Below are 23,594 nucleotides of genomic sequence, written 5' to 3'. Positions count from 1 at the left end.
ATGGAACTGTTCAACCTGCAAACTCAAAAACAAAGCCTTGGAAGAAGCCTGTGGGGAGAAAGAGCATGTTGGGAAGCAGCCAGTGTCCTGTGCTCTGGGGGGCAGAGGAACACTGCTCACAGTTCAGCACCTAAAGCTGCAATATGGATTATTCCCCATGCACTTGTGCATTTAACCCTCATATTTTAGAAAGGTTGCCAAATCAGTTCATTTTTAGTCACCAGGAAGCTTCAGTTTCATGACTCCAGTTACAGAGCTGTTATTCTTCCTTTATTCAGTACTGAGCTCTTTCAGAACTTGGATGTAAAAGAATAGTATTTAATTCTTCTTATTTTCTGATTTATTTTTTTTAAACTAGAGGAATAAGTAGAAAGTCCATATTCACACTGTTCTTGTGTCATTAACACATGCAAACCATATTTCAGTTTTGGATGGCAGCCTTTGATATTAGCTTGATTTTACTTGTTCAAATGAAACTACTTCCATTGTAAGATACAATTCTAGTATAATGATATTGCAACTTTGATATTAGGAAAGTTAATGTGTTTGCTGATTTTTATTTTTTTTTCTCCTTGGCTAGAAGAAAGAAAACAAAATACCCCTCCAGTTTTTCAAGCCTGAAAGGAGTGTGTGGGTGTGTATGTTGAAATTAAAAAGAGAGGTAAGACATGAAAAGGTGGGAATCAAACTGCTGCTCTCAGCTTGCATTTCTTGTGCCTTGGGAACAGAACATGGTCAAGTATTTGATGTTGTCAGGGTAATAAAACTGCCAGTGCCAATGCTCCCAGGTTCCTGAGGACACTGCAAGAAGCTCAGTCACAATTCAGTGGATTTCTGTAGGGTTGGGAACTTTCACGTGTTGACAAAGTGCTTTTGGGTTAAATCCAAGGCATTACCAGCAAAGTGTGAGGTATTTATGGAGGAGTTAAAAGCTTGCTGTTAATTAGTTCTCCTGAGTATTCTTACCTGATTCTCTGCAACCTTAGTCTTCCTAAACTGGTATTGAAGTCTAGACTAAAAGGATGTTGCTCTTCCATAACCTTAGAAAGGCAAAAAAGTATTGCCCCAGTGCTCTGGAAACCATGTAGATTCTATAGTGTCTGAGGCCAGGAGCACCCTGGTGTAGTGCAAGGTGTTCCTGCCCATGGCTGGGGGTGTGAGATGAGCTTTGAGCTCCTCTGCAGTCCAGACCATTCTGGGACTCTGTTCCATAGGAGGGAACAGTCAGATCCAGTGACATTCGTCTGGATTTCTCTAGCTCATGTTTCATGGCTGTTCTGTGTTGCCTCAGCTTAGATCAGGAATGGTGATGCATGAATGCCATTTTACAATCTTAGAAAAGCTGAGCCAGCTCCTTTGTCCCCTGGGGTTGAATGTGCAGTGAGTGTATCATGTCTGGAACTGCCTGAAGGGAAGTTCTGGCCAGCTGGGGGTTGGTCTCTTCTCCCAGGCACTCAGCAATAGGACAAGGGGGCACGATGGGCTCAAGCTCTGCCAGGGGAAATTGAAGTTGGAGAGCAGAAAAAAATTCTTTGCAGAGAGAGTGCTCAGGGATTGGAATGGGCTGCCCAGAGAGGGGGTGGATTCCCCATCCCTGGAGGTTTTTCAACTGAGCTTGGCCGTGGCACTGAGTGCCATGATCTGGTAAAGGGACTGGAGTTGGACCAAGGGTTGGACTTGATGATCTTGGAGGTCTTTTCCAACCCCATCCATTCTATGATTCTATGGGATCTGCACAGTTGGTCTCCAGCTCACTCAGGTGTTTCACTTGTGTTCTCAGAAGGAAATTAGGAAGTAACACTGTGATTTCCTGTATCCATCCCATGCTGTCCACTGAGAACCCCTGGCACAGCCACAACCCCCCTGGCACAGCCACAACTCAGAGCCACAACCCCCTGGCACAGCCACAACTCACAGCCACAACCCCCTGGCACAGCCACAACTCACAGCCACAACCCTCTGGCACAGCCACAACCCCCTGGCACAGCCACAACCCCCTGGCACAGCCACAACCCCCTGGCACAGCCACAGCCACAATCCCCTGGCACAGCCACAACCCCCTGGCACAGCCACAACCCCCTGGCATAGCCACAACCCCCTGGCACAGCCACAACCCCTCGTGTTACCACAACCTTCATCCCACAGACTGATCTGCCAGACCACCCTCTGTCAGACCATTCTCTCTGCTCAGAATGGATACAGAGCCTGTCCTAAACCCCTTGATGGAGTAACTACTTCCCTGCAGGTTTTGTTTGTTTATCGTGCTGTGTGGAAGGGAGCAGGGGAGGATTTGTGTGTCCCCCTGGCAGCTGGAAATACTAAAAATGTAATTTTCAGCTCTGGTCTAGTTGTGACATTTATGGCTCCTGCCACAAACAGCTGTGACTGTAACTAAATGGGGGCCAGTGAAGCTGATAAAGCCTTGAAATAAATAACTGCTGAGAGACTTTTTATTCTTTCAGCAGCAAAGGTGTTTGTTAACAATGCTGGAGGCAAAGCCAGTTCATACTGGGCAAAAACTTGCCTGGCCTGTTTGTGTAAAATAAGCCATTTATACAGTTTTGGGTTCATAGTTACACCTTCTGATTTCCATATTAATGACTGGGCAGAATCTTGGGTGGAGCTTTCCCTTTGGCTTGAAATTTGGGTGGTGCTCTCCTGACTTCATCCCTCTGGTGGTCTTGAGGCATCTTCATCACTGTTGGACTTACACCTTGTCTTTGTTCGATGACATGACCTGTCAAACTTGTAAAATCTTGGCTTTAACTCCACAGAATGTTGGCTCTGGGCTCTCGAATCCATTTTAAACATCTAAATTTACTTAATTTATGGCCTAGGAGTCTGTTGTGTAAGACTTTGGTTCAGTGAGCAGCACAGAACTACCTGGGTAAGATGGACAGCCCATGCCTTAAATAATTCAGCCAGTTTTCTTCTTCCAGCAGACCTGGGCCCTTTAACGCCTCTGGGCCTTGTGACCTGGGCCCTTTAACGCCCCTGGGCCTTGTGACCTGGGCCCTTTAACGCTTTCGGGCCTTGTGACCTGGGCACTTTAACGCTGTCGGGCCTTGTGACCTGGGCCCTTTAACGCCCCTGGGCCTTGTGACCTGGGCCCTTTAACGCTTTCGGGCCTTGTGACCTGGGCACTTTAACGCTGTCGGGCCTTGTGACCTGGGCCCTTTAACGCCTCTGGGCCTTGTGACCTGGGCGCTTTAACGCTTTCGGGCCTTGTGACCTGGGCCCTTTAACGCCTCTGGGCCTTGTGACCTGGGCCCTTTAACGCCCCTGGGCCTTGTTGTGCCCGGGCCGGGCCCGGTTTGTCCCTCCGCGCCGGGCGGGACCAACGTCTGGGCCCGCGGGGGGGGGGGACGGTGGGAAATGCGCCCCCCCCGCCCGGGCCGCGCAAGGGCCGCTCGCGATGGCACCCCCCCTCTCCCGCACCCATTGGTCCCTGCCGCCGCTGGCCAATGGGAGCGCGGTGCTGTTGTCACGTGGTGTTGTATCCCCGCCCCTTCCCGGACTGTTTTCCCCCGCACGTGCGGCGCGTCACGTGACCGGGGCCCGCGTCTCGATGGTGCTGGCGGGGCAGAGCGGCCCCTCCCCGCGCCCGGCCGCGCTGGCGCCGCCCGCAGGCGGGAGGACTATGAGCGTCCGGCCCTCATTACCTCACGGCCGGGAGGAGGAGGAGGAGGAGGAGGAGGAAGGGGAGGAGGACGAGGCTGCCGGGATAGCGGCGGACCTGCCCGTGGCCTCGCTCCGGTCCTGCGGCTGCCCCGGGAAGCCGCGGCTGCGGCGGGCCGTGCCCGCCCGCTCCCCGCCCGCCGGGCCCGCTTCTCCGGGGAGGCTCGCCCAGGCCCATGGCCCCATGAGGCGGCGGGCGTTGGCGGGGCAGCAGCGGCGGCGGCGGGGCTGAGGCGGCGGCGCGGCCGGGCCGGGCGCAGGAGGTGGGTGGGTGTCCCCGGGGGGTGTGAGGGGACACCGGGGGGTCCAGGGGGGGGCGGGGGTCCCGCTCCACAGCGCCCCCTGGCGGCCGCGGAGCTGCCCCGGGCCGGGGCCCTGCGGGGTCCGGGGGGGTCCGGGCCGTGTCCGGCGGGGCCCCCCAACACCCCGCAAAGTTTGCGGGCGGCAGCGCGGAGCGGGTCCCCCCGGCACGGCCCGCTGTGCCCCCGGGAGCGCGGCCGGGGCCGCCGGTGCGGCCGCCTTTGTTAGGCCGTGCTGCAGAGCAGGGGAGCTCCCTCGGCCACGGCTCCCCGCTCGCATCGAGTGTTGTTGTGCTGCCGAGTAAATAAATAATGATTTATTCTCCCCAATGCGGCTGAGCCTTCAGTGCTGACTGGGGAAGGCTCCTCTGTCCCAGCACGCTCACTGAGCCAGAGCAGGGAACTTTTATCAAGCACTGAAAAATTTACTTGCTCACTTTATCAAAGTTATACTTTTCCTTTTCTTGGTTTGGTTTCTTTCTTTTTTAATTCTATTGTTATTGCAAAGGTAGAGATCAAGGAAAAAATACAATTTTCATTAAGTCGTGTTAGTTGTTCTTTATGGTCTTTTGAAAACCTTGAGGTGAGGGTTCCTAAGCAGAGCAAGCACTGCAGGTGTGTGTGGTTTGTGTGCATCTCTGAACACATCTTAGACCGGTTCTGGTTCAGTTCAGCATTGTGTGACTCTTGCCGTGGCTGATGGAACTTCATGGATAAAGTTGTTTGCACCTGCGAGGGAGTTGTCACATCCTGAACTTCAGCGTGTCACCCCCACCCCACTCAGACTTTGGTTGTGCACCTGGAGGGTTGGAGTGTTGCTCTGATGGTCACTGTAGTGCCCAGGTGCTCCTGAGAGCCAAGTGTGACCTCAGGCCTCTGTGTTCTCCATGCCTCTGCCTCTGCTGTCCAGCCCCACTTTGCAGATGGGGAACTGGTTTTCCCTCCCTTGGTGTGTTCAGATCTCATGGTGGTGTTTAAGTGTTACCATTGGCCTGGGGTCCTTGCCTGTCGTTTTTGTTCATCTTTGATGGCACAGCCTTTCCTCCCTGTGTGTGTTCCACCCCTTCAGGTGATGCACGAGCTAATATCTCTTCTTTGCAAGCAAAACACTGCTCTGGGTTGGTTTATTATTTTACATCATTCCTGTTTCCTGCCTTTATCACTTCCCACTGTTCAGACTGTGCTGGCTTTAGCTCCTTCTCTCCTGCACATCTTGACTGTCCACCCTGCACATTTGCCTGTGAGCTCCATTGATTCACCCAGCCCTAAAACTCCTCTTTTATCCTGCCAATGCTAAATCAAGGTCAGCACCCCTGGGAGTCCAACCCACCAGGTGTCATCTGGGGCTGCTGTCCCTTCTGCTGGGAGTGGGGAAGGGAGATGCACCTGTGGTTTGTCAGCAGCTTTTTGTAACTGGTGCAGGCATTGACTGAGGAGGAAAAGCAAAGTAGTGGGTAGGGTGTGTCTGTAGTCCAAAGTCTTTTTTCTTCTGTTTCCTCCAGTTTCATTCTCTTTATGAGAAGTCTGATTATGTTCTTTTGGTGATAAGCCACCTATTAAAGTATTCAGTGCACCTCACCAATAACTTGAAAAGTTCCCTCAGACATCCCCACTCCTCCAGTTGATGTGTGAAAACACCCCTTCTGCCTGCTGAACTGGCTCCAGTGCTGCACTTGGTTGCATGTTATGAGGATTTTCTTCCTCTGTAGCAGAAGCAGGGAAATTTTTCACCTGTAACTCTTCGTGTGTTGCTTTTTTCATCCCCCACCCCACCTTGCCAGGGTTCTGCAGTGCTCCAGGCAGCAAGTTTGGAAGCAGGATGGGAAAAAGACGCTGTGTCCCTCCCCTGGAGCCCAAGCTGGCAGCCGGTTGCTGTGGGGTGAAGAAGCCCAAGTTGTCTGGGAGTGGAACGCACAGCCATGGGAATCAGACCACAACTGTACCAGGCTCCAGTTCAGGTCCTCTTCAGAACCACCAGCACACAGACGGGAATAATGGAAGGGAGAACGTATCTGACTTGACTTTGGGCCCAGGGAATTCCCCAGTTACTCGGATGAATCCCACGTCAGGAGCTTTGAGCCCGCTGAGTCGGCCCAATGGAACTGCCAACAGCACCAAGAACCTGGTGGTGACAGCCGAGATGTGCTGCTACTGCTTCGATGTGCTCTACTGTCACCTCTACGGGTTCCCTCAGCCACGGCTGCCGCGGTTCACCAACGACCCCTAGTGAGTACCTGCCTCTGGGAGGAAGGCTGGGAACAGCTTCCACAGCTGTGGGTTGGTTGGATGCAGATGAAGGGTTTCCTCCAGGAAGTGGGAAAACTGTTGTGCAGGGGGAAGGGGGACGTTCTGCTGCTTGCTTTGTCTGCCAGAAAGAAAAAATGATACATTTAAGTGCATGAAAGGGTAAAGTATTGTGGGTTTTGGTGTAAGCAAATTAGCTTTGAAGAGTGGCCTTCAAGGGAAAACATGTTTATCTCTACAGAAAGAGACTAGGCTGAGTACAGTGAGATGTGGTGGTTCTTCAGCTTGCACTCTGGTGTGTGCCCCATGAGACAGTGTGTCCTTTGTTGGAGTGCACACTCACCTGATGGTAATGTAGAAGTTTGCCCCTTCTTTCTAAATAGATTCATCTGCAAAAAATTAACTGAGCTGTTCCTCCTGTAAAATTGTACTAAAGGAACAGTAAAATAATGTCATTAATTTGGAGGGGCTCCAGCTAATGTGAGACAGTGAAGAGACAGTGGAAGAGGCTTCCTTGTGCAAAGCAGGTGGAAGGGGAATAAGAAGTTGGAGGAAGTTTCCAGCTTATCCTGAAACAAAGGCTTGGCTGGTGGGAACTGGACAAGGACACTCCCAGGGGTGTTCAGCTGTCCAAGTTAATGGGTTGAGCAGGAAGGGGAATCAAAACATTGCCAGTTGTAGAAGGTGTTTTGGGGAGACAATGGGCGATGTGAGGAGAAATCACAGAATCACTTAGGTTGGAGAAACCTTTTGGTCCAGCCATGAACCCAGCACTGCCAAGAGAGTTAATGTTCAAGGAGGGACCAAGGTTAGCACAAAAGGAGATGTGTATGAGAAACGAGGAGAAGGATTTATGAAGCTGTTTCACTTTGGTGAGACTGAGCTCATGTGCAGCTGAAGGTTGAGTGCACAGGTGTGGAAATGTTTATGCTGCTAAAATGTTTGGTGAAAGAATTATATGGGAAGATCAGTCACAGACAGACTTTGTGACACTCCTCCAGAACAACAGATAAACTAAGGATGTCAACAACTTTTAAGTTAATGAATTTCAAATTGATGCAAAGGAACAGTGGCTTAAACAGGTCAAGGACTTCTTCCTGTACTCAGTGTCTGCCCACCTTACTGGCTCCCAGGGTGGATGTAGGTTGTGCTTCCATGGTTATTATCCCAGTAGGATAATTCTGAATGCAGCCACAGACTAACCTGAGTAATATTGTAAATCCAAATGAGTGGAGAAATGCTTTGGATGAGGCTGTCAGGTACTTCCAGGGGCTCCCCAGGCTGAAACACTCCTGCTGCTGTTCATACCTGCACTAGGTGGGCTCCTTCTAGAACATTTTATGTTGGTCTCATTCTTATTTTGTCACTTGAAATGCAAAGGGAGGTTTTTGCTCTTGTTCTGTTAAGTTGGTAAGAGAGATGGTTTTACACAGCTGCATTCTTTTGGAGTCAGAGGAGATTTCTGGCTGGATTTTGTTGCTTTTTCTGTTGACTAGTTTGAAAAAGGATGTTCTTTGGGGAATAGCAGCTGGTTGAATGTTATGCCCAGATTTGAAAAGTTAAAAATTGCTTATGGGGTATCTCTGTGCTCATAATTACAAGCCTTTTAGATGAGCACACCAGCAAATCATAACCAGCCCTGAGCTCCTCTGCCCCTGTGGGCAAATGCTTTCCTAAATTTTCTTGTTTTTCAGCATTTATGCTGTTGTTTCCAGCCAATAGTTGGATGTCCCCCAGGGAGAAGCTCTGTGGGGTTTGCTCTGCTGTAGAGCAGCACACAAGGGTGAGCTGCCCCACTTGACACAGTCATGGAATGAACCTCAAGACAAATGTTTTAAATATGGGAGTAAGCAAAGTGAAAATACAGAAATAATTTGCATTTTGACCCTTTGTGACGTAACTAAGGTCAGTATAAGAGATCTTTGAACAAACCAAATATTTATAAAGGAAGTTTCTCTGGACAGACTGTTGATGAGATAGAAAGAGGCACAGTCAGTTCTGGATTTATAAACTGGTGCTGAGCCCTAAAGTAAAGACAGGAGTAGGTGAGAAGGGCATGATTTGGCATAAACTGTGTAATAACATAAAAGTTCTGACTTGAAAACCACCATGTTACCACCTTGAGGGGATGTGGATGTGGCCAGCAGTCCTGCTGGGAATTATGGGAAGATCCCTGTGGAGTGAGGTCCCTTATTTTGATGTTCACAAATCAGTGGAGAGATGGTGGAATTGCAAGACTCGTAGTTATGTCTGCATTAACTTGGTAAAGGAAGAAAATATCCCCTTTAATATTCAGATTACTGGAAGAAATTACAATTTGAAACCTGTGCAAATAGTTAATTAGTTACCTCTTCCACTTTCATACTTCAGTCTTTGATTTTTTTTTAATAGTAGGTGTTACAAACTGGTGCTAAAACTCCAACATAGAAGTTTCTAGTTGCCATGCAAGACAAATAATAAGAGACTTGCATCAAAGAATCTGTTCTGTAACAGGTTTTTCCCTAGTACAAGCTAAACTCTGATTTGAACAAGCTGTATTTTTCCACTTTAAAATTCCCTTTGTAGTTGCAATTGGAGAAGTGAGTTTTTAGTCGCTGAAATTCCCCTCTCAGCCTAAAAACCTGCACCAAACACGTCTCAGTGGAATGCTGGGGCTGGAGGAGAAACAGTTGCCATGAACTGCTGAGGAAATGGTTGCAAAGTCCATGGAAGTGCTGATGGGTGAACACGGACACAAGACTTTCCTCAGCACATTTAGGAAATAACACTTTCCAAGGAGGGGCTCTGAGCAATGGACTCACTGTCAGCTGCATCTGCAGTTTGCTGAGTGTTTATTCTTCAGAGACAGAAACATCTTTTCTGCAGTGAAAATAGTGAAATTTTATGTATGTTTACAAAGTTATACATTTCTTTTTTTTTCTGCCTCGGTTCTGACCAGTGAAAAATTGTTTCAAATGTGCTTTAAGGTATTTTAAAATATGACAGCCTTCTGAATGCAATTATCCTGTCCCTTCTGATAATCCCTCTTCTCTTACAGGCACAGAGAGCTGTGCCAGAGCTCTGTGGAAACACGGGTTGTGTGTGGGAGGTTTCCCTTTGGAAGGGGAAAGAGGTGAATCAAAAATGTGAACCTGCAGTTTGAGTCGAAGGGGAACAAACTTAGATTTGTATTCTTTGAGAGATTGTTTTTCTGTTCTCCCCTGCCTTTCTTGTTTGGAGTCAGTGTCACGTGGGCTGAGCAATGGCTTCAAAACTTTAATTAGATTAAGGTAAATTTCCACTGAACTTGTGACAGTGTTTTTCAGAGATCTCCTGTGTTAAGTTTAGTATCTTTTATTTTCTTTGTAAGCTTTCTAATGTATTTTCTTGCACTCTGTTTCTGTTTGCTGTTCCAACATATGGTGTCTACATAGAAGTGTAGAGGAATGATCTCCTGCAAGTGCCTTGAAGTGTTATTGGCAAACTACAACAGCAAATAGCCTGTTTGGGCAAGCAACAATAAGGTTGTTGTTGGGTGTGGAAGGATGTTCCTGCTTCTCTGTGGGCAAAGTCCTTCACAATTATCACTCACAGGCCATTTGCTGGTTTGGGTGGTGCTTCTGCTGTTGGTCCCAGCTGGTAACTGGATCCTGAATAATGGATTTATGCTGTGATAGTTTTTAATTCCATTGTTGCTCTGAGGAACAACACTGGACATGGATTCATCACTACAGTTTAAATTGTGTTCTGACTACTTAGACTTGAGAAATTCTGCTACTGTATTGGAGAAATCATTCACACTCCATGCTGGTTTTGTCTGAACAGAATATGTAAGTATTTTTTGTAATACTTGCTGCAAAGAGCTCAAGTATGTGAGGAGAGCTTCTGACATTGCTTACAAGAGCTTCAAGTCTGTGAGGAAAGTAAATGTCTGAGTTATGTTGTTGAATCAGTCTTGATGGCTCAGAACTCCTGTCAATGTTTGTTTAATCTCAGAAAATCATATTCTATTCTATTACTTATAGCTCTATAGAAATCCACAGACTGATGTCTTGTACTCACTACTCTGTAGTCTGAACAAGTCACAGAATCATTCATTCTGGTTTTATAATTAGAAAAGAATCATCAGTTGCCTTACAAAATTTTCCAGATGTTTGGAGATTCATGTAAAGCTGCAGCCACCACTGGCCTTTCTTTAGTGTTTCTCCCTACAAGTCTTTGCCATTTCACTCACTCCTGTAGAAGGTAATTTTTGGTATTCAATGTTGACAGTCATCTTTACCTGTTTTCACAGAGCTCTGTTGTTCTGAACTTGTTCTTTGAGGCTAAATCAAGGGTTCTAGCTTGAAATGAGCCTGCTGAGTTTGAAAATCTGGTGTTATGCCTGTAAATTCCTGGTAGTAGACAGGAAAATGGAAATCCAGGTGCTGCTTCAGTAGGAACAATAGTGATTTAGATACATGTCCAACAGGAGGGAACATGTGTACATATAAATCAAATGTAAGATAAGCAAAAAAGGTGGACATAAACTCCTCAAGCCTTATGTACAGACCCACAAGTCAGATCCTCATGGAAGTAACAGGGAAAAAATAATTTGGCTTTCTCTTTATTCCTTTAAAAAGAATACCAAGAAGAAAAACTTGTATCACAAATCCTGTTTATAGATGAATTGCAAAATGCCTGGGGATCTTTCAGGTTCACTGGTACTGTAAATAACTAACCTTATTTGCTTCACCTGTGTTAATTGTTATGTGGACTGTCCTGTAAACTGGTGGGTGCTGTGAAGAGTGGCCAGCACTGACAGGTGATCAGTGGGGTCAAAGAGCCATATCACTCATTAGATTCAGAGTCTGTCCAGGGAGGTATTCATGGAGGAATTCCAGAGTGCTGCTGGAGTGCAGGGATATGCTGGGAAGGTGGAGGGAGATGCTGAGGTGTGGGCATGAGGTGTGTTATTGCTGGGTAGCAGGTTGAGCAGACCTGCTTGTTGGGGTTTACTGGAGGGAGAGAAAGCAAAGGCACATGTGAGTGCTCTTTTACACCTTGGTACTCTCCTCTCAGCAACCAAATACCTCTAGAGGCTGGCAGGTTTCTCTTTTTTTGCCTTTTCAGTCCACTCTTTGTGACGTGGAAGACGGGGCGGGACAAGCGGCTTCGTGGCTGCATCGGGACCTTTTCAGCCATGAATCTTCACTCAGGACTCAGGGAATACACATTAACCAGGTAACTGTCAAAAATGAAATAAATCTGAAATTATTTTCATTTGCTGACAATCTGTAAGGATTCAAGGTCAGTATGTTGGATCAACAAAGTTCAATCAAAAATGCTTCACAATAAAATAAACCTGAGGAGTGTATGATAGTCAGGGTGAGTGATATATCAGGATTTAGTGGAACATCTTTGCAACAGGTGAGTTGTGGTTGACATTTTCAGGCTAATGTCAAATGTGTCTCGCATAGTAACAGTTTTGACATCTTCTGTAGCATTTGATTTCTCTCTGGCTGCAGAATGTATTGAACAGCAACACTGTTATTACAGCTCAGTAGATTGGGGAGACATGCAAATAATTTTCTGTGCAGTGGCAGAGAAACACATTTCAGGGAGGCATCATCAAAAGGGGAATAAATGAGCATCTGACACTTTAATTTGATGCTTGAATTAGGCAATATGTCCTCTCTTCCCTTCAGTGCACTTAAGGACAGCCGATTTCCCCCCCTGACCCGCGAGGAGCTGCCCAAACTCTTCTGCTCTGTCTCCCTCCTCACTAACTTTGAGGATGCCAGTGACTACCTGGACTGGGAGGTGAGAACAGGTGCATTTGGAACTCTGCATCACTCTCTCATTCCGTTCGGGTTCGGGTTAGTACACGGTGATGTGTCTCCTTCATTACAGGGTGTGTGGGGATAGAAGAGACTGGGAATGGAAGAAATGGGGATGGAAAACTAGAAGGGAGGAAAGAGAATGGCTGCAGTGTGCTTTTGGCTGGGAGGGGATTTCTTTTATTGAATGGCAATAAAAGAAACGTGAAAGTGGTTTATGGATTTGACCCAATCGGAGATGGGTGTAAATACATGTGTAAAAGATTGGGAAGTATTTTGATGATGTGAATAGAAACTGGAAATAAGAAGTAGTTTAGACTGAAGGTGTGAATGATTTTTAGAGTCTTATATGGGCTTTGTAATTGTAATAATGCCAAGGTCATGGGTTCAGTCCCCTGTGTGGGCCATTGACTTGAGTTGAACTCAATGTTCCTTGTGGGTCCCTTCCAACTCAGAATATTCTGTGATTCTGTGATTCTATTTTGGGCATGATTCTTGTGTGCAGAGATTTTGTCTCTCTTGCCCAACACAAGAAACTGAAAACTGTCAGACTTCTGACAAGACTTACCTCAGGAGAAGCGTCAGGGACACTGGTGAGGCTCACTGGGGAACAGTACCAGAGGTCCTTTAGGCTGCTGAGAGAGCTGCTTGTGAGACCTGCCTGGCAAGAACAGAGGGTGGGGAAGAGAATGTCCTTACCCAGGCAAAAGCCCAGCTGTCCACAGAGAGCTGCACAGTGTTGTGGGCATGATGACTCAGTTGTGGGCTCAGTGTTAGCAAACACCTCTTACGGCTGTTCATTTCCATCTATAGGTTGGTATCCATGGGATCAGAATAGAGTTCATCAATGAGAAAGGTGTCAAACGCACAGCCACATATTTACCTGAGGTTGCTAAGGAACAAGGTGGGTTTGAGATGGCAGCCAAACATGTCAACATGTTGGGTCACAGAACTGGGTAACTGAAGTCTGTGGATTTTGAGCTTGGGTTGCAACGCTGTCCTGTTGTCCTCATAGGAGTGCCATGGAGCCACCAGGCTTAGTCTGGATTGCTGACACCTGATACAGTTGCTGCTGGATTTTCATCTGGCCTTCCTCTCATTGCACAGCTGTATCTTTGCATAAAGATATTTTATGGCTTAAGAAATAAAGGATCTCAAAGTGCGGATCTTCCAGCCTCATTCAGCATTGCATCTTTCCTCTTCTGTGTTTCTCCTGCTGGCTGGGATAACTGCAGGCTGCACAGCACCAACAGAAGGGTCCCTTTCCTCCTCACTCTTGCTAAAGTAGCACACTCCAGAGGAGGGCTGGAAACAGGGCCCCTCTGGAGCACACTTCCCACTCAGAGTAGCGGTCACCATGGTAACTCCTCAAAATCTTGCCTCCTTTCCTCCACTTAGCAGAGTGGAGTGGTTACATCCTCCTGGCTCTGGGGCAAAAGACTGAGGTAGGGATTTTAACTCTGATCTCTCACATAGCAGTGCACTGTGCTATCACTGGAGCACCAATCCCAATTTGTCTGTGTGAAGAGATAAGCACTCTTATTTTCAAGGCTTAGGGAGCTAAACTTAAGTGGCACATGATGCAAGTTTTGGGTCCCTGAAACAGAAGCAAGGCACAGACCCTTGTAAGAAGAGAGGTTGTATGGGAAATGGGATTACTATTTCATAGACCAGCTCCAATAAAAACCAAAAGAGGTTGGCATGGTCAGATAGTGTACCTGCATCAGGCCCTATATGTCCACTTCAACACTGGGATTTCTAAAGCTGGGTTTCCTGTTTAGTTGTTTGCTTTTCTAAAGTCCTTTTAATGTATCTCTAATTGTTTTGAAACATCTTTTTTATACTGAAAAATTTCCCTTGCTTCTATTTTTCAATAGACTGGGATCAGATCCAGACCATAGACTCCTTACTCAGGAAAGGTGGCTTTAAGGCTCCCATTACCAATGATTTTAGGAAAACAATTAAACTCACCAGGTAAGTTGATGTATCTGTCATCTTTTAATTTTACTTTTTTAGTGTTTTGTGGGCAATTTAAAGTATTTGTGCTTGACTTAAGTCTTCATGCCTCTTTCAGATGAGAAATGTAATGTGAAAGACCAAACTGCAAAGGTCTTGTGTAAGGCATGTAGTGCCACATGGAATGGAGCACGATATGTTTGGTCCATGCAGGATCAAAGTTGGCATTTTCTATGAGAAGTGTCACTGGTTTTATTATTACCATCTGTGTGAAAGATCAGAAGCAGAACCTTTGAATGTTAAAGAGGTTGATTTTTTGGTATCTTTTCAATGGATTTACTTTTCTCAGTGTGCTCATCTGTGGATGCTGTAGCTATTTGTAGGTGACAGCTGTCTCCAAACCACACTCAAATTTGGCTGGTTTTCAGAATTTGCTTGCTTTTCTATACCCCTAGCTGTCTTATTATGGGTGCCTGGTCCTTTTATGTTAGTAAAAATTGGGACATTCTGCTTCTGTATAGAAATATTAATTTATCAGGTCATTTCTTACCTCTGCAAAAATTAGTGCATGCACAGGGGTTTTTTAACAGGCGAGGACAGGACAAAGGTTTTCAGTAAATCCAGCATAACATGGTCTTAGTTCAACTCACAACCACCGTGTGTATCTGTTGTGTAAGTGTGCTTTAGAAAAATCTGGAAAACTCTGGTCTTCCCAAAGAACCTCATGTTTTGTGAATTCTCATTGTACAACATGGACCATCACTTATATGCTATAATTAACCTCCCTCTACTCACCTCTCCATCATTTTTTTCACTAGCCCTTCAAATGTGAGGATAACCACAAAAGTAAACATTGGTGAAATACTGATTGTTTAGTCATTGTAACTGAGTCTCCAGCAAACTCTTTATGCCATTTTTTTCCACTGCAAGTGGATAAAAAGAATACAAATTCATAATTTGTTTCCTGTGTGCTACTTCAGGCCTCCCCTGAATTGCGATCACCTTGAGTAGGGCTCAGCTTTTGGGACACTGCAGCTAATTCAAGCTCAGATGGGTTATTCAGGCTACTGCATGAGGCAGTGTCAGAGGAGGTGGTTTATGAAGTTAGTGCACTCCTCTTGGCTGTCACTGGCTGCGAGTTAAAGGGTGATCTGGGACGATGGGTTTTGTTCAGTCCCTCTGTGTGTGTTGACGCTGTTTCTCTGACCCTGTCGCGCAGGTACCGCAGTGAGAAGGTGACAATCAGTTATGCAGAGTACATGGCCTCCCGCCAGCACTGTTTCCAGAACGGCACTCTTCATGCCCCGCCCCTCTACAATCATTACTCCTGACACACGGCTGCATGACCAGTCCCACTCCCCAGTTGCTGCCAATGGCTACGACATCATTGGGGCAGACGCCTCCTCCTCCTGGTCCAGTTACTTCTACTACTGCACCATTTTATGATGCTAGCTTCCGTTGCCAAGTCTGCCTTCCTGCTGACCTGGGGGGAGGAGGAGAGCGTGGCAGGACTTCAGGGGCTCAAGCCTTATCTCAGCCTTCCCTCTGAGCGGGGCTTCAGTTGGATTGGGGTTCCACGCCTACGAACTGTCGTGAGGTACAGAAGTCTGCTTGGAGTGAAAGTGCTGCTTTGGACTGATCCACTCTTGGGTGTTCCTGACACTCTGGAAACTTGTTTGCTTTGGAAGCCCCCCAGATCAAGTAGGAGCATTCCCCTGGCAGCCTGGGCAACGGAGTCCAACAAAACATTTTTTAGGTTCTTTCTAATTTTTTTTAACCTCTGGTATCTGTTGTGTACTGAGAGCTGATTGCAGTCCCCATGCATCACAGGTGGACATCACGACACTGGGGAGGGCTGAACACCTGGGTAGCACCCCATCCTCACCAACAGAAAACACTTAGAGATGTGAAAAATTAATACATTGTTTAAACAAACCCTAGAAGGTTTTGAGGCTCAGATCCTTGGTAGGTTGGATTCTTTAGAAATCCTCTTGGTTTTCACTTTTCTGGGTTTCCAGACAGAGCTTGGTGATGAAGCCTGCTATGAAATAGAACACTGTTGTGAGAGACCAACATGGCACATGCTGTGTGTGTGGAAGAAAAGGTGTCCCTAGACAGTCTTCTCTGTTAAGATCATTTTCTTTCCAAATATTTGTAGCAGGTTGGATTAGGGCTGGGGAGGGCTTTGCATGACATTGTCTGTAGTCACACAGGTGAGACTAGTGACTGAAATTTGTTTAATTTAAGCTAACAGTCTTGGGGACCTTCCTATTGATAGGACAGCCACTTTCTCCAGTGCGACCACTGACCTGCAGGGCAGTGAGTGTTCCAGTTCATAGCAGGCCTATGGAATAGAGCTGTGTAGTTTCACTGCTAAGATTTATCTTGGCTTAGTCATTACCACATCAGGGCACTGAGTGGGGAAACCTGTATTACCCAAACTGTGTGAAACTCGTGTGCATTCTGTATTTCTTCTCCAATGGTTGAGGATCACAAGAAATACTCTCTTCTAAGAGGAAGTTAAGTTGCCCGTTGTTATTCTGCTTTATCACTGAGGGATGTCATAAACTCTAAATTATGGCATCCTATCAATGAGGTAACTGCACTTCAAATACAATTTGGGGTGGTGTTGGTTGGCTTGTTTTCCAAGTTTGTGGAGAGGATACAAGTGTATAGCAGAGTCATGGTTGTTTGGTGCATGTATCCTTAGAGCCTGCTTGTGTGTGGTAATTGGCTGGTGTTTGAAGCCTGGAATTCTGCCCTGGCATAGCAGGGAATAGGGCAGGTTGGAAGCTCAGGACTGCAGGCGGCTGTTCCCAGTCCTAAGGAAGCAATGCACAGCTATGCAGTTTTGCTTTGTGTTGGTGTCACATTCTGCTGGAGGAGAGAAATGTGAGGGAGATCACTCTGGATAACGATCCTGTATCGACCCAGCTTTCCTCCTGTACTGGGGCATTCTTACAAATTGCCACTTTTCCCTTGTGATGTTGTTGGAAAGCAATTGAAGGAATTGTTCATGACTTCCTGCTGCTGAGAATAAATCAGTCTTGTTACAATCCACTCCAGTTTGTAATTACTCTCCCAGGTGCCATGAGTGATGGGGGAGAGTGGGGTCAGCTCTGGACATACCACTCGCCTTTCAGCTGTCAAACAGTATGATACATAGGGCTACACTCATTACTGTTCAAGTGTTCTATGTTAGAATTTAATTTCTAAAAGGTTTTACAAAAGCAAAAAAATGGTGCTAAAACTTCACCCCTGAGCACGCTCGGTGAGACTGGTCATGCAGGCACACAGTGCCAGGCTTTTCAACTATACTGTTTCTTTTTCAGATGTTTGCCCTGTTCTGTGTCTTCAACAGTGTATAGTGTTTTCCTGATTTCAGTTCCTTTGACTAGGGGATGAATAAGCGGCGGGGTGGGGAGGGTTAGCTGTCATTTTTTAAAGAACAGAATTTTAGGATTGAGCAACTTGGTTGGTTTGAGCCTAAAGTGGGACAGATGGTTTGGGACTGGGAAAGTCCTATCCTCTCCCACTTCTATTTCCCCACTCAGTCTGTTTAAAAAAAAAAAGAGAAAAAGAAAAAAAGGCACCTCTAAATACGTACTGTGTTCTTGTCTTGTTGCAGTGAGAAGAGCAGCCAGCAGATCAGAAACACTGCTCTGCTGCCCAAGGAACAGGCCTTCCTGGCTTTAGTCCCATAAGGGTCCAGCTATCCAATCAGCTGAAAACTGTGTCAATAGCTAAGTTAGCCAAGAGAAATGTATGACAAGGACAGGTGGTCTCAGGAAATAATCCCATTTCTAGATCATTACATGGCAGCTATGCATAAGGATGAAGGAGGTGAACTAGAAACAAACTGTACGTTGAGTTGTCTCAAGATGGAGGCAACCAAAAGCAGTGACCAACCAATAGGAGTGGTTGCTTGGCTGGGAACAGCAGGTTGGAACTACTCAGAGCAACTGTTACCTGGCTAGATCTGAATTAACTCATCCTTAGGAGCAAGTGCCTTTTGGTCTAGGAGGGCTTATTCTCATGACAACCACAACTGAGAAATAATCTCACTGCAATGATGAACTGTCTTTGTTTTACAGTAACTGCAGGAGAATGTCTTTGATCACTGGAGTCTGTCAGTGTTGGAATGTTTCCACTGTGAGGTTCTTTGGTTTTTTTCCTTTGTATTGTTCAACAGTCAATCTCAACTGAGGCCATTTCAGTTTGGGAACGTTTTATAGGCAAAATATCACATATCTACAATTTATCAGAACAAAAAAAAAATCTATAAGGAAATCTAAGAGTTCATTTTAACCTTTGCACAGAATAATTTGTTTTCATAGTACGTTAACAAACCTGCAATCTTCATTGACTATTAGTGCTGTTTTCTGTTTGTATTCTGGAAAGTACATGTTGTTTTGTTGGGATTTTTTTGGTTAATTTATTTCCTTAAAGCAAGAGACCTCTTGACCTTCAGTGCAGAGATGTCAGACCAATTCTTTGTATTACACTTGGTTGCCTCCTACCTATGTAATAACTTCTGAGTGTAAATAATTGAACTCTATCCTCTAATGAAGTATTGTAGAGAATAAATCATAATGGATAAAGATTATTTGTACTGTCCTCTTTATATGGGTTCTCACAGCCTTTATGGGGGATAAGATAAAATCATTTTCATCTAGAAAAACAAACAATATATTACAGGTGTGAATGGCAAACCTGTAAATGACACCAAATATTCAAAACCAGGGAGGTTTCCAGAGTGGGATGGCAGCTGTCTGGAAGCAGAGAAATAGTCAAACAGGCTCACTAGAAGAAAGTAAGGAAAAACAGAAGGAAAATTAAAACCAAATATTAAATATGTTTCATTAATAATGGCAAAGCAGTGTCTTTGACAATTACAGCAGTTTGTTTGACAATAACTTTCTATCAGTTGTCATGATTTTGAAGTATATAAAGCTCATACATACAGAGTACTGTAACTCTACCTGAAACTATCACAATTGTTCTTGTTTTTGTCTTCTGAAATGAACTAATGAGAACACTGACTCTTTTCTGAGGATGTAGTCTTAAGGTGATGCAGAAATATTATTTCAGAAGAAACACCCATCTTTCTAGATTCTTGACAATTTTCCTGTTTGCTTTGGGACAGGATTAACTGATTTGTAGGATAGTATTGAATTACCCCTCTGGTTTACCTGATTTTTTCCATAGACTTTCAGGTTATTATTAACTTTATCTGTCACAGGTGTATAGTTGGAGTTCCTGCATTTTCTGCTTGTGGCTCTTGGGAAGGGCAGCCCTGGATGTCAAGGCCCCAAAGAAAACACCAGACCAAGGCAGGGAGGGTAGTTTTGATTTCAATGTGCCTGAGAAGATCATTGACCTCAGTGCAACTACAAAGCAAAACCTATTTTTGGAAAATGTGCTGCTGGCACTGGTAATGCTGGAAAGCAAATCCCCCAGACAATGAGGGGAGGGGTGAGGAGCACTCCTTGTTAGATCTGCAGTTACCATATCCCTGCCATCATGTGCCCAAGGAGTTACCAAGTGCTTCCTCTCAGCTTCGGTGTCAGGAATACAGTGACTTTTTGTATATTTTTGTGTCATATGCTTTTCCTTACTTGATCTTTTTTGGTTTCCTGGTGAATCAGTCACACATAATATCTATGTCTGGTGTCTTTCTGCAGAGGTTCTTCTGTGCATGTTGCATTCTGTGCCCACAGGACACTCGCCCAGCAGCTCACAGGGAGGATGAGGCCAGGTAGAGGGTTGTACATCTGACTGCATTCTGAAATAGGTCAATCCAGGCTAAATATAAACCAGGATAATTCTCCTGGAAGCACTTTCTTCTGTTGTTACTTCTGTTTGAAATAAGAAACAAAATTAATTACTTATTTAGCACTCACTTATTTCTGGAAATAAGTTAAAGAAAGGTTAGGAGAAGTTTCTACAGGACACTTTGAATGAAGAATACTTGAGCATTTTTATTCTAAACACAAAGGAAGAATTTTCCCTAACTGTGATTGAGAAATGCCATTTAGATAAAAATGAAAACCAGAACACTGTCCCATGAGAGTTAAGTCAATATTTACACTGACAGTGCATAGAGCAGCATGATTGGAAGGTTCCTAAGCTGGTTTTCCTGTGGCCTGGGAAAAGGTGACTCGTGAGTGTGTTTGCTGATCACTGACAAAGACAGAAAGCACAGAAGAGTATTTGTCACCATGTTCCTTAAAACAAGCATGTAATTCTGCAAAATGAACAATTACCTGGATTATTGAACCACATTTTTTTCTATAGTCAGCTGGACTGCTCTTATAATCACATTATGTATTACACAACCAGCTGATGTCTACATGTCCTGCATGTATTTAAAAACTAAACAGATCAAGCAGTTTTGCATTCAGAGGCTTATTATGACTTTATTACTGGATATTAACTTCACTCATACATGTTCATTCATTATGGTTTTGGATATATAATTATAAATAGAGTAAAAAAAAAGGCAAAATGGTGTGGAAAGCTAAACCTGAAGTTATACTTTACCAACACAGATGAAAATTCACACATTTCTTGTGCAGCACATGGTGCTCTCAGTGAGTGGTTATCTCTATGAGGATCTGCTCCTATCACACAGAAAATACATAATTACTGTCAGAAACTAAAAAAACTGGTAAGGAAACCACCTTTCTTCTGCTGGTGGATTAGAAGGAAAGCATATTACAAAGTAGGGTTATGCTAATAATAGAATATCCTTATAATTAGCTCTCCCTGCATTTGATTACATGCAGATATTGAGCTGAGTGTTTTGTGAGGTCTGTGTAGGTCCAGTTTGTTGTTAGAGAGTCTGTGATTAAACTACAGCAACACAGAAATTACCACCATAGGTCTGTCTAACAATCTGCTACCTAATAACATGGCTCCAGCAGGGATCAGTCAATGCTTTTTGCCCTCAAATATGGAATATGAGAGGCTCTTTTCATGATAAATTACATTTGGCCAAGTATTCTTTTTTTAAAATAATTTTATTTTAGGATGTGACCACTAAAGCTGCTTGAAAGTTCCTACATTCACTTTATTTTAATCAAGCTCCCTTTCCTTTTCTGTGTGTATTTTGTTGATACAATGCTGAAACAGTCATTATTAGTGAGGAAGAAGCCAGAGGATCTTAAAAATACCAAAAACATCTGCTATGTTTGGTTTGTTGCAGCAGCTGAACAATACCTCCTGGAGGTTTTATAATTTCTTTTTTTAAATTCTTAAAAAAAAAAAGCAGGGGGGGTGGGTTCTGTTCAGGAATGTTCTTATTTAGCTCTTGAGACCTTAACCAAACACATCAGTGATAATGGACTTAATCTTTCATGACAGCCTCATAAACTGTACCTATAAACTCTTGCAAGAACCTAGCTCTCTTAATTTAGTATACTTAATTTTGTATACTTAGGTAGAAGGGATCCTTGGGGGAAAACCAGCAGGAAAATTAATAACCCTCTGTAAGCCACCTACTGCTGGAGAATCATGATGTTCTGAGTTGATGGGTTATTTGAGAAGCCATCAGGATTCCAAATGATTTTAAATGCTTCTCTGGTCAAGCCAGCCTGGATTTCCTTGTTTTCTTGTAAACCTAATTGAAATTGTTTAATTTGCCAGATGTTCCCTGAGATATTTCCGTTCCATCTTACCAAATGTCTTTCTGCTTCTACCACTTAGCAAATTACTTTCCAATCAGTTTCTCTGCTATGCTTATTATCCAGATAACAAATATTAAAAATCTGTTATTTGACCCCTTCATATTCCTATAGTTTAATGCATTCCTTTTCCCAACATTCAGAAAACAGCCCACGTAGGCAGAGATGCAGTTCATGAAAACAGGAGTGGTTTCATCATAAATTCTCCCAACAGTCTATTTTTGCCTTTCTTTAAGGGCACAGGATGACACAGTAAGGGCTGATAAGATGATTACTGTAAGAGTCTTAGGCTGGTTGGGCACTTACATGTGAGCTCTCCAGGGAAAACAGAACTCCATAAGTTATTTTGTTGGCACTGTTGGGAGAACCATCTTCATTTTCAGCCTGCCTATGACTTTTAGGGATCTGTAGATTGATCCTGGATAGTCTGAGAAAGTAACCTTCCTCACAAAATGTGTTTATGTATTAATACTTCATTAGAGGCCAAGGTCTATTGGTCACAGTGAGCTCCACAGAAATTCTGGAACAGTCACCGTTGTCCCAAGGTTGGGGTTTGCTGTCTACCTGGAGGATGTCCTGGTAGCAAAAAGGAGCAGATCCATGGATGTGAAGATGCCTTGGAGCCCTCAGGTGCTCCTGGACACATGGGAGCTGTTGTGCAGTCTGGGGAGGGGAACCAGTGCAGTTTGGAGCTCTTTGGTTATTCCTACAGGACAGAGCAGAAGGAGAAGGGTTTGCTCATGCAAAGGACAAGCACTGTTTCCTTCAGCATTCCTCCACATCCTGATCTCGGGCCCTGGTTTGTGCCTTGTAAGACTTTGGGCTCATTATTACAGAATCAATTAGCTTGGAAAAGACTTCCGAGGCCATTGAGTCCAACCTGGAACTGAACACCACCATGTCTACTAGACCACACTCCTGAGTCCACATCCAGGCTTTCCTTAAACACCTCCAAGGACAGTGACTCCACCACCTCCCTGGGCAGCCCATTCCAATGTCCAATCGTCCCTTCTGTGAAGAACGTCTTCCTGATATCCAACCTAAGCCTCCCCTGGTGCAGCTTAAGGCTTTATGTCCTCATGTTTGCCTGTGTGAAGAAGCCGCTCCCCACCTGGCTGCAGCCTCCTTAAGGGAGCTGTAGAGCCTTGGCCTGATAATGTCGTGGTCTGTCACAGCTACTTGCCCTGTGTTCACACTAACAACGCTCGGCACCTCACCGCTTCCCTCTCTAAAGGGAGCTAATTGCTAAGCGAGCTCAAACACTCCTCTGAGGGCTGTTGGTGCGGGGGTGCTCAGGCGCCCCGTTCACACTGTCTCCCCTCCACTCCCCACAGCGGCAGCCGCGCTTTTTTATATTCTGCAGTGCTCGGGCAGAATCGACTCTGGGATCCTCACATGGGGTACAACCAGCCGCCCTCGGCCCCTCACACAGGAGAACCGACCCTCGGATCCTCACATGGGGTACAACCAGCCGCCCTCGGCCCCTCACACAGGAGAACCGACCCTCGGATCCTCACATGGGGTACAACCAGCCCCCCTCAGCCCCTCACACGGCACCGCCACCTCCCTCACATGGGCAGAGCCGTCCGTCGGTCCCTCACACAGGAGAGCTGTCCCTCGGTCCCTCACATGGGCAACGTCCCGCCCCTCACACAGGAGAGTCCCCCTCGGCCCTCACCCAGCAAGGCCATGTCCGGCCCCTCACTCAGAACTGCCCCATGGCCCCTCACACCCGGCACAGCCACGTCCCTTACACAGGAGAGCCGACCCTCGGATCCTCACACAGCCGCCCTTGGTCCCTCACTCGGCACCGCCACGTCCCGCCCCTCACACGGGTAGAGCCGCCCCGCGGCCCCTCACACAGAACTGCCCCTCGGCCCTCACACGGGCACAGCCACGTCCTGCCTCTCAAACAGAACTGCCCCTCGGTCCCT

General features: G+C 45.7%; 1 protein-coding gene and 1 long non-coding RNA gene across 6 annotated transcripts; one reads left to right on the top strand and one right to left on the bottom strand.

Annotated features, from left to right (window-relative positions):
* Positions 1-76: 76 nt before the first annotated feature.
* AMMECR1L (AMMECR1 like) lies at positions 77-18,575 on the top strand. 5 transcript variants are annotated; one of them, XM_071566953.1, is made up of 7 exons: positions 77-661; positions 5,759-6,203; positions 11,313-11,423; positions 11,888-12,002; positions 12,833-12,923; positions 13,897-13,993; positions 15,195-18,575. In XM_071566953.1, exons 2-7 carry the CDS (start codon positions 5,797-5,799, stop codon positions 15,304-15,306), a joined length of 933 nt encoding a protein of 310 aa, XP_071423054.1. In that variant the 5' UTR covers positions 77-661; positions 5,759-5,796; the 3' UTR covers positions 15,307-18,575. The 5 variants fall into 5 exon arrangements, with proteins under 5 accessions (XP_071423054.1, XP_071423055.1, XP_071423053.1 ...); XM_071566954.1 differs by lacking the exon at positions 77-661 and adding an exon at positions 2,873-2,887; XM_071566952.1 differs by lacking the exon at positions 77-661 and adding an exon at positions 3,679-3,941.
* LOC139677198 (uncharacterized) lies at positions 18,089-23,482 on the bottom strand. Its single transcript, XR_011698790.1, has 5 exons — positions 23,415-23,482; positions 22,225-22,366; positions 20,519-20,598; positions 19,594-19,833; positions 18,089-18,778 (listed from the first exon to the last, which is right to left on the bottom strand). It is a non-coding gene; the product is annotated as an uncharacterized lncRNA (long non-coding RNA).
* Between the last annotated feature and the right edge of the window lie 112 nt (positions 23,483-23,594).

Source organism: Pithys albifrons, chromosome 11, assembly GCF_047495875.1.
Source record: "Pithys albifrons albifrons isolate INPA30051 chromosome 11, PitAlb_v1, whole genome shotgun sequence".
Classification (NCBI taxonomy): Eukaryota; Metazoa; Chordata; class Aves; order Passeriformes; family Thamnophilidae; genus Pithys; species Pithys albifrons.
This window is presented reverse-complemented; position numbering and strand designations above follow the sequence as displayed.

Bases quoted from the DNA above. Each gene is read 5' to 3' on its own strand.
- AMMECR1L (XM_071566953.1), top strand. From the start codon at position 5,797: ATGGGAAAAAGACGCTGTGTCCCTCCCCTGGAGCCCAAGCTGGCAGCC. The intron at 11,424-11,887 runs GTAACTGTCAAA...TCTTCCCTTCAG, and splicing joins AGGGAATACACATTAACCAG to TGCACTTAAGGACAGCCGAT. The intron at 13,994-15,194 runs GTAAGTTGATGT...CCTGTCGCGCAG, and splicing joins AAAACAATTAAACTCACCAG to GTACCGCAGTGAGAAGGTGA.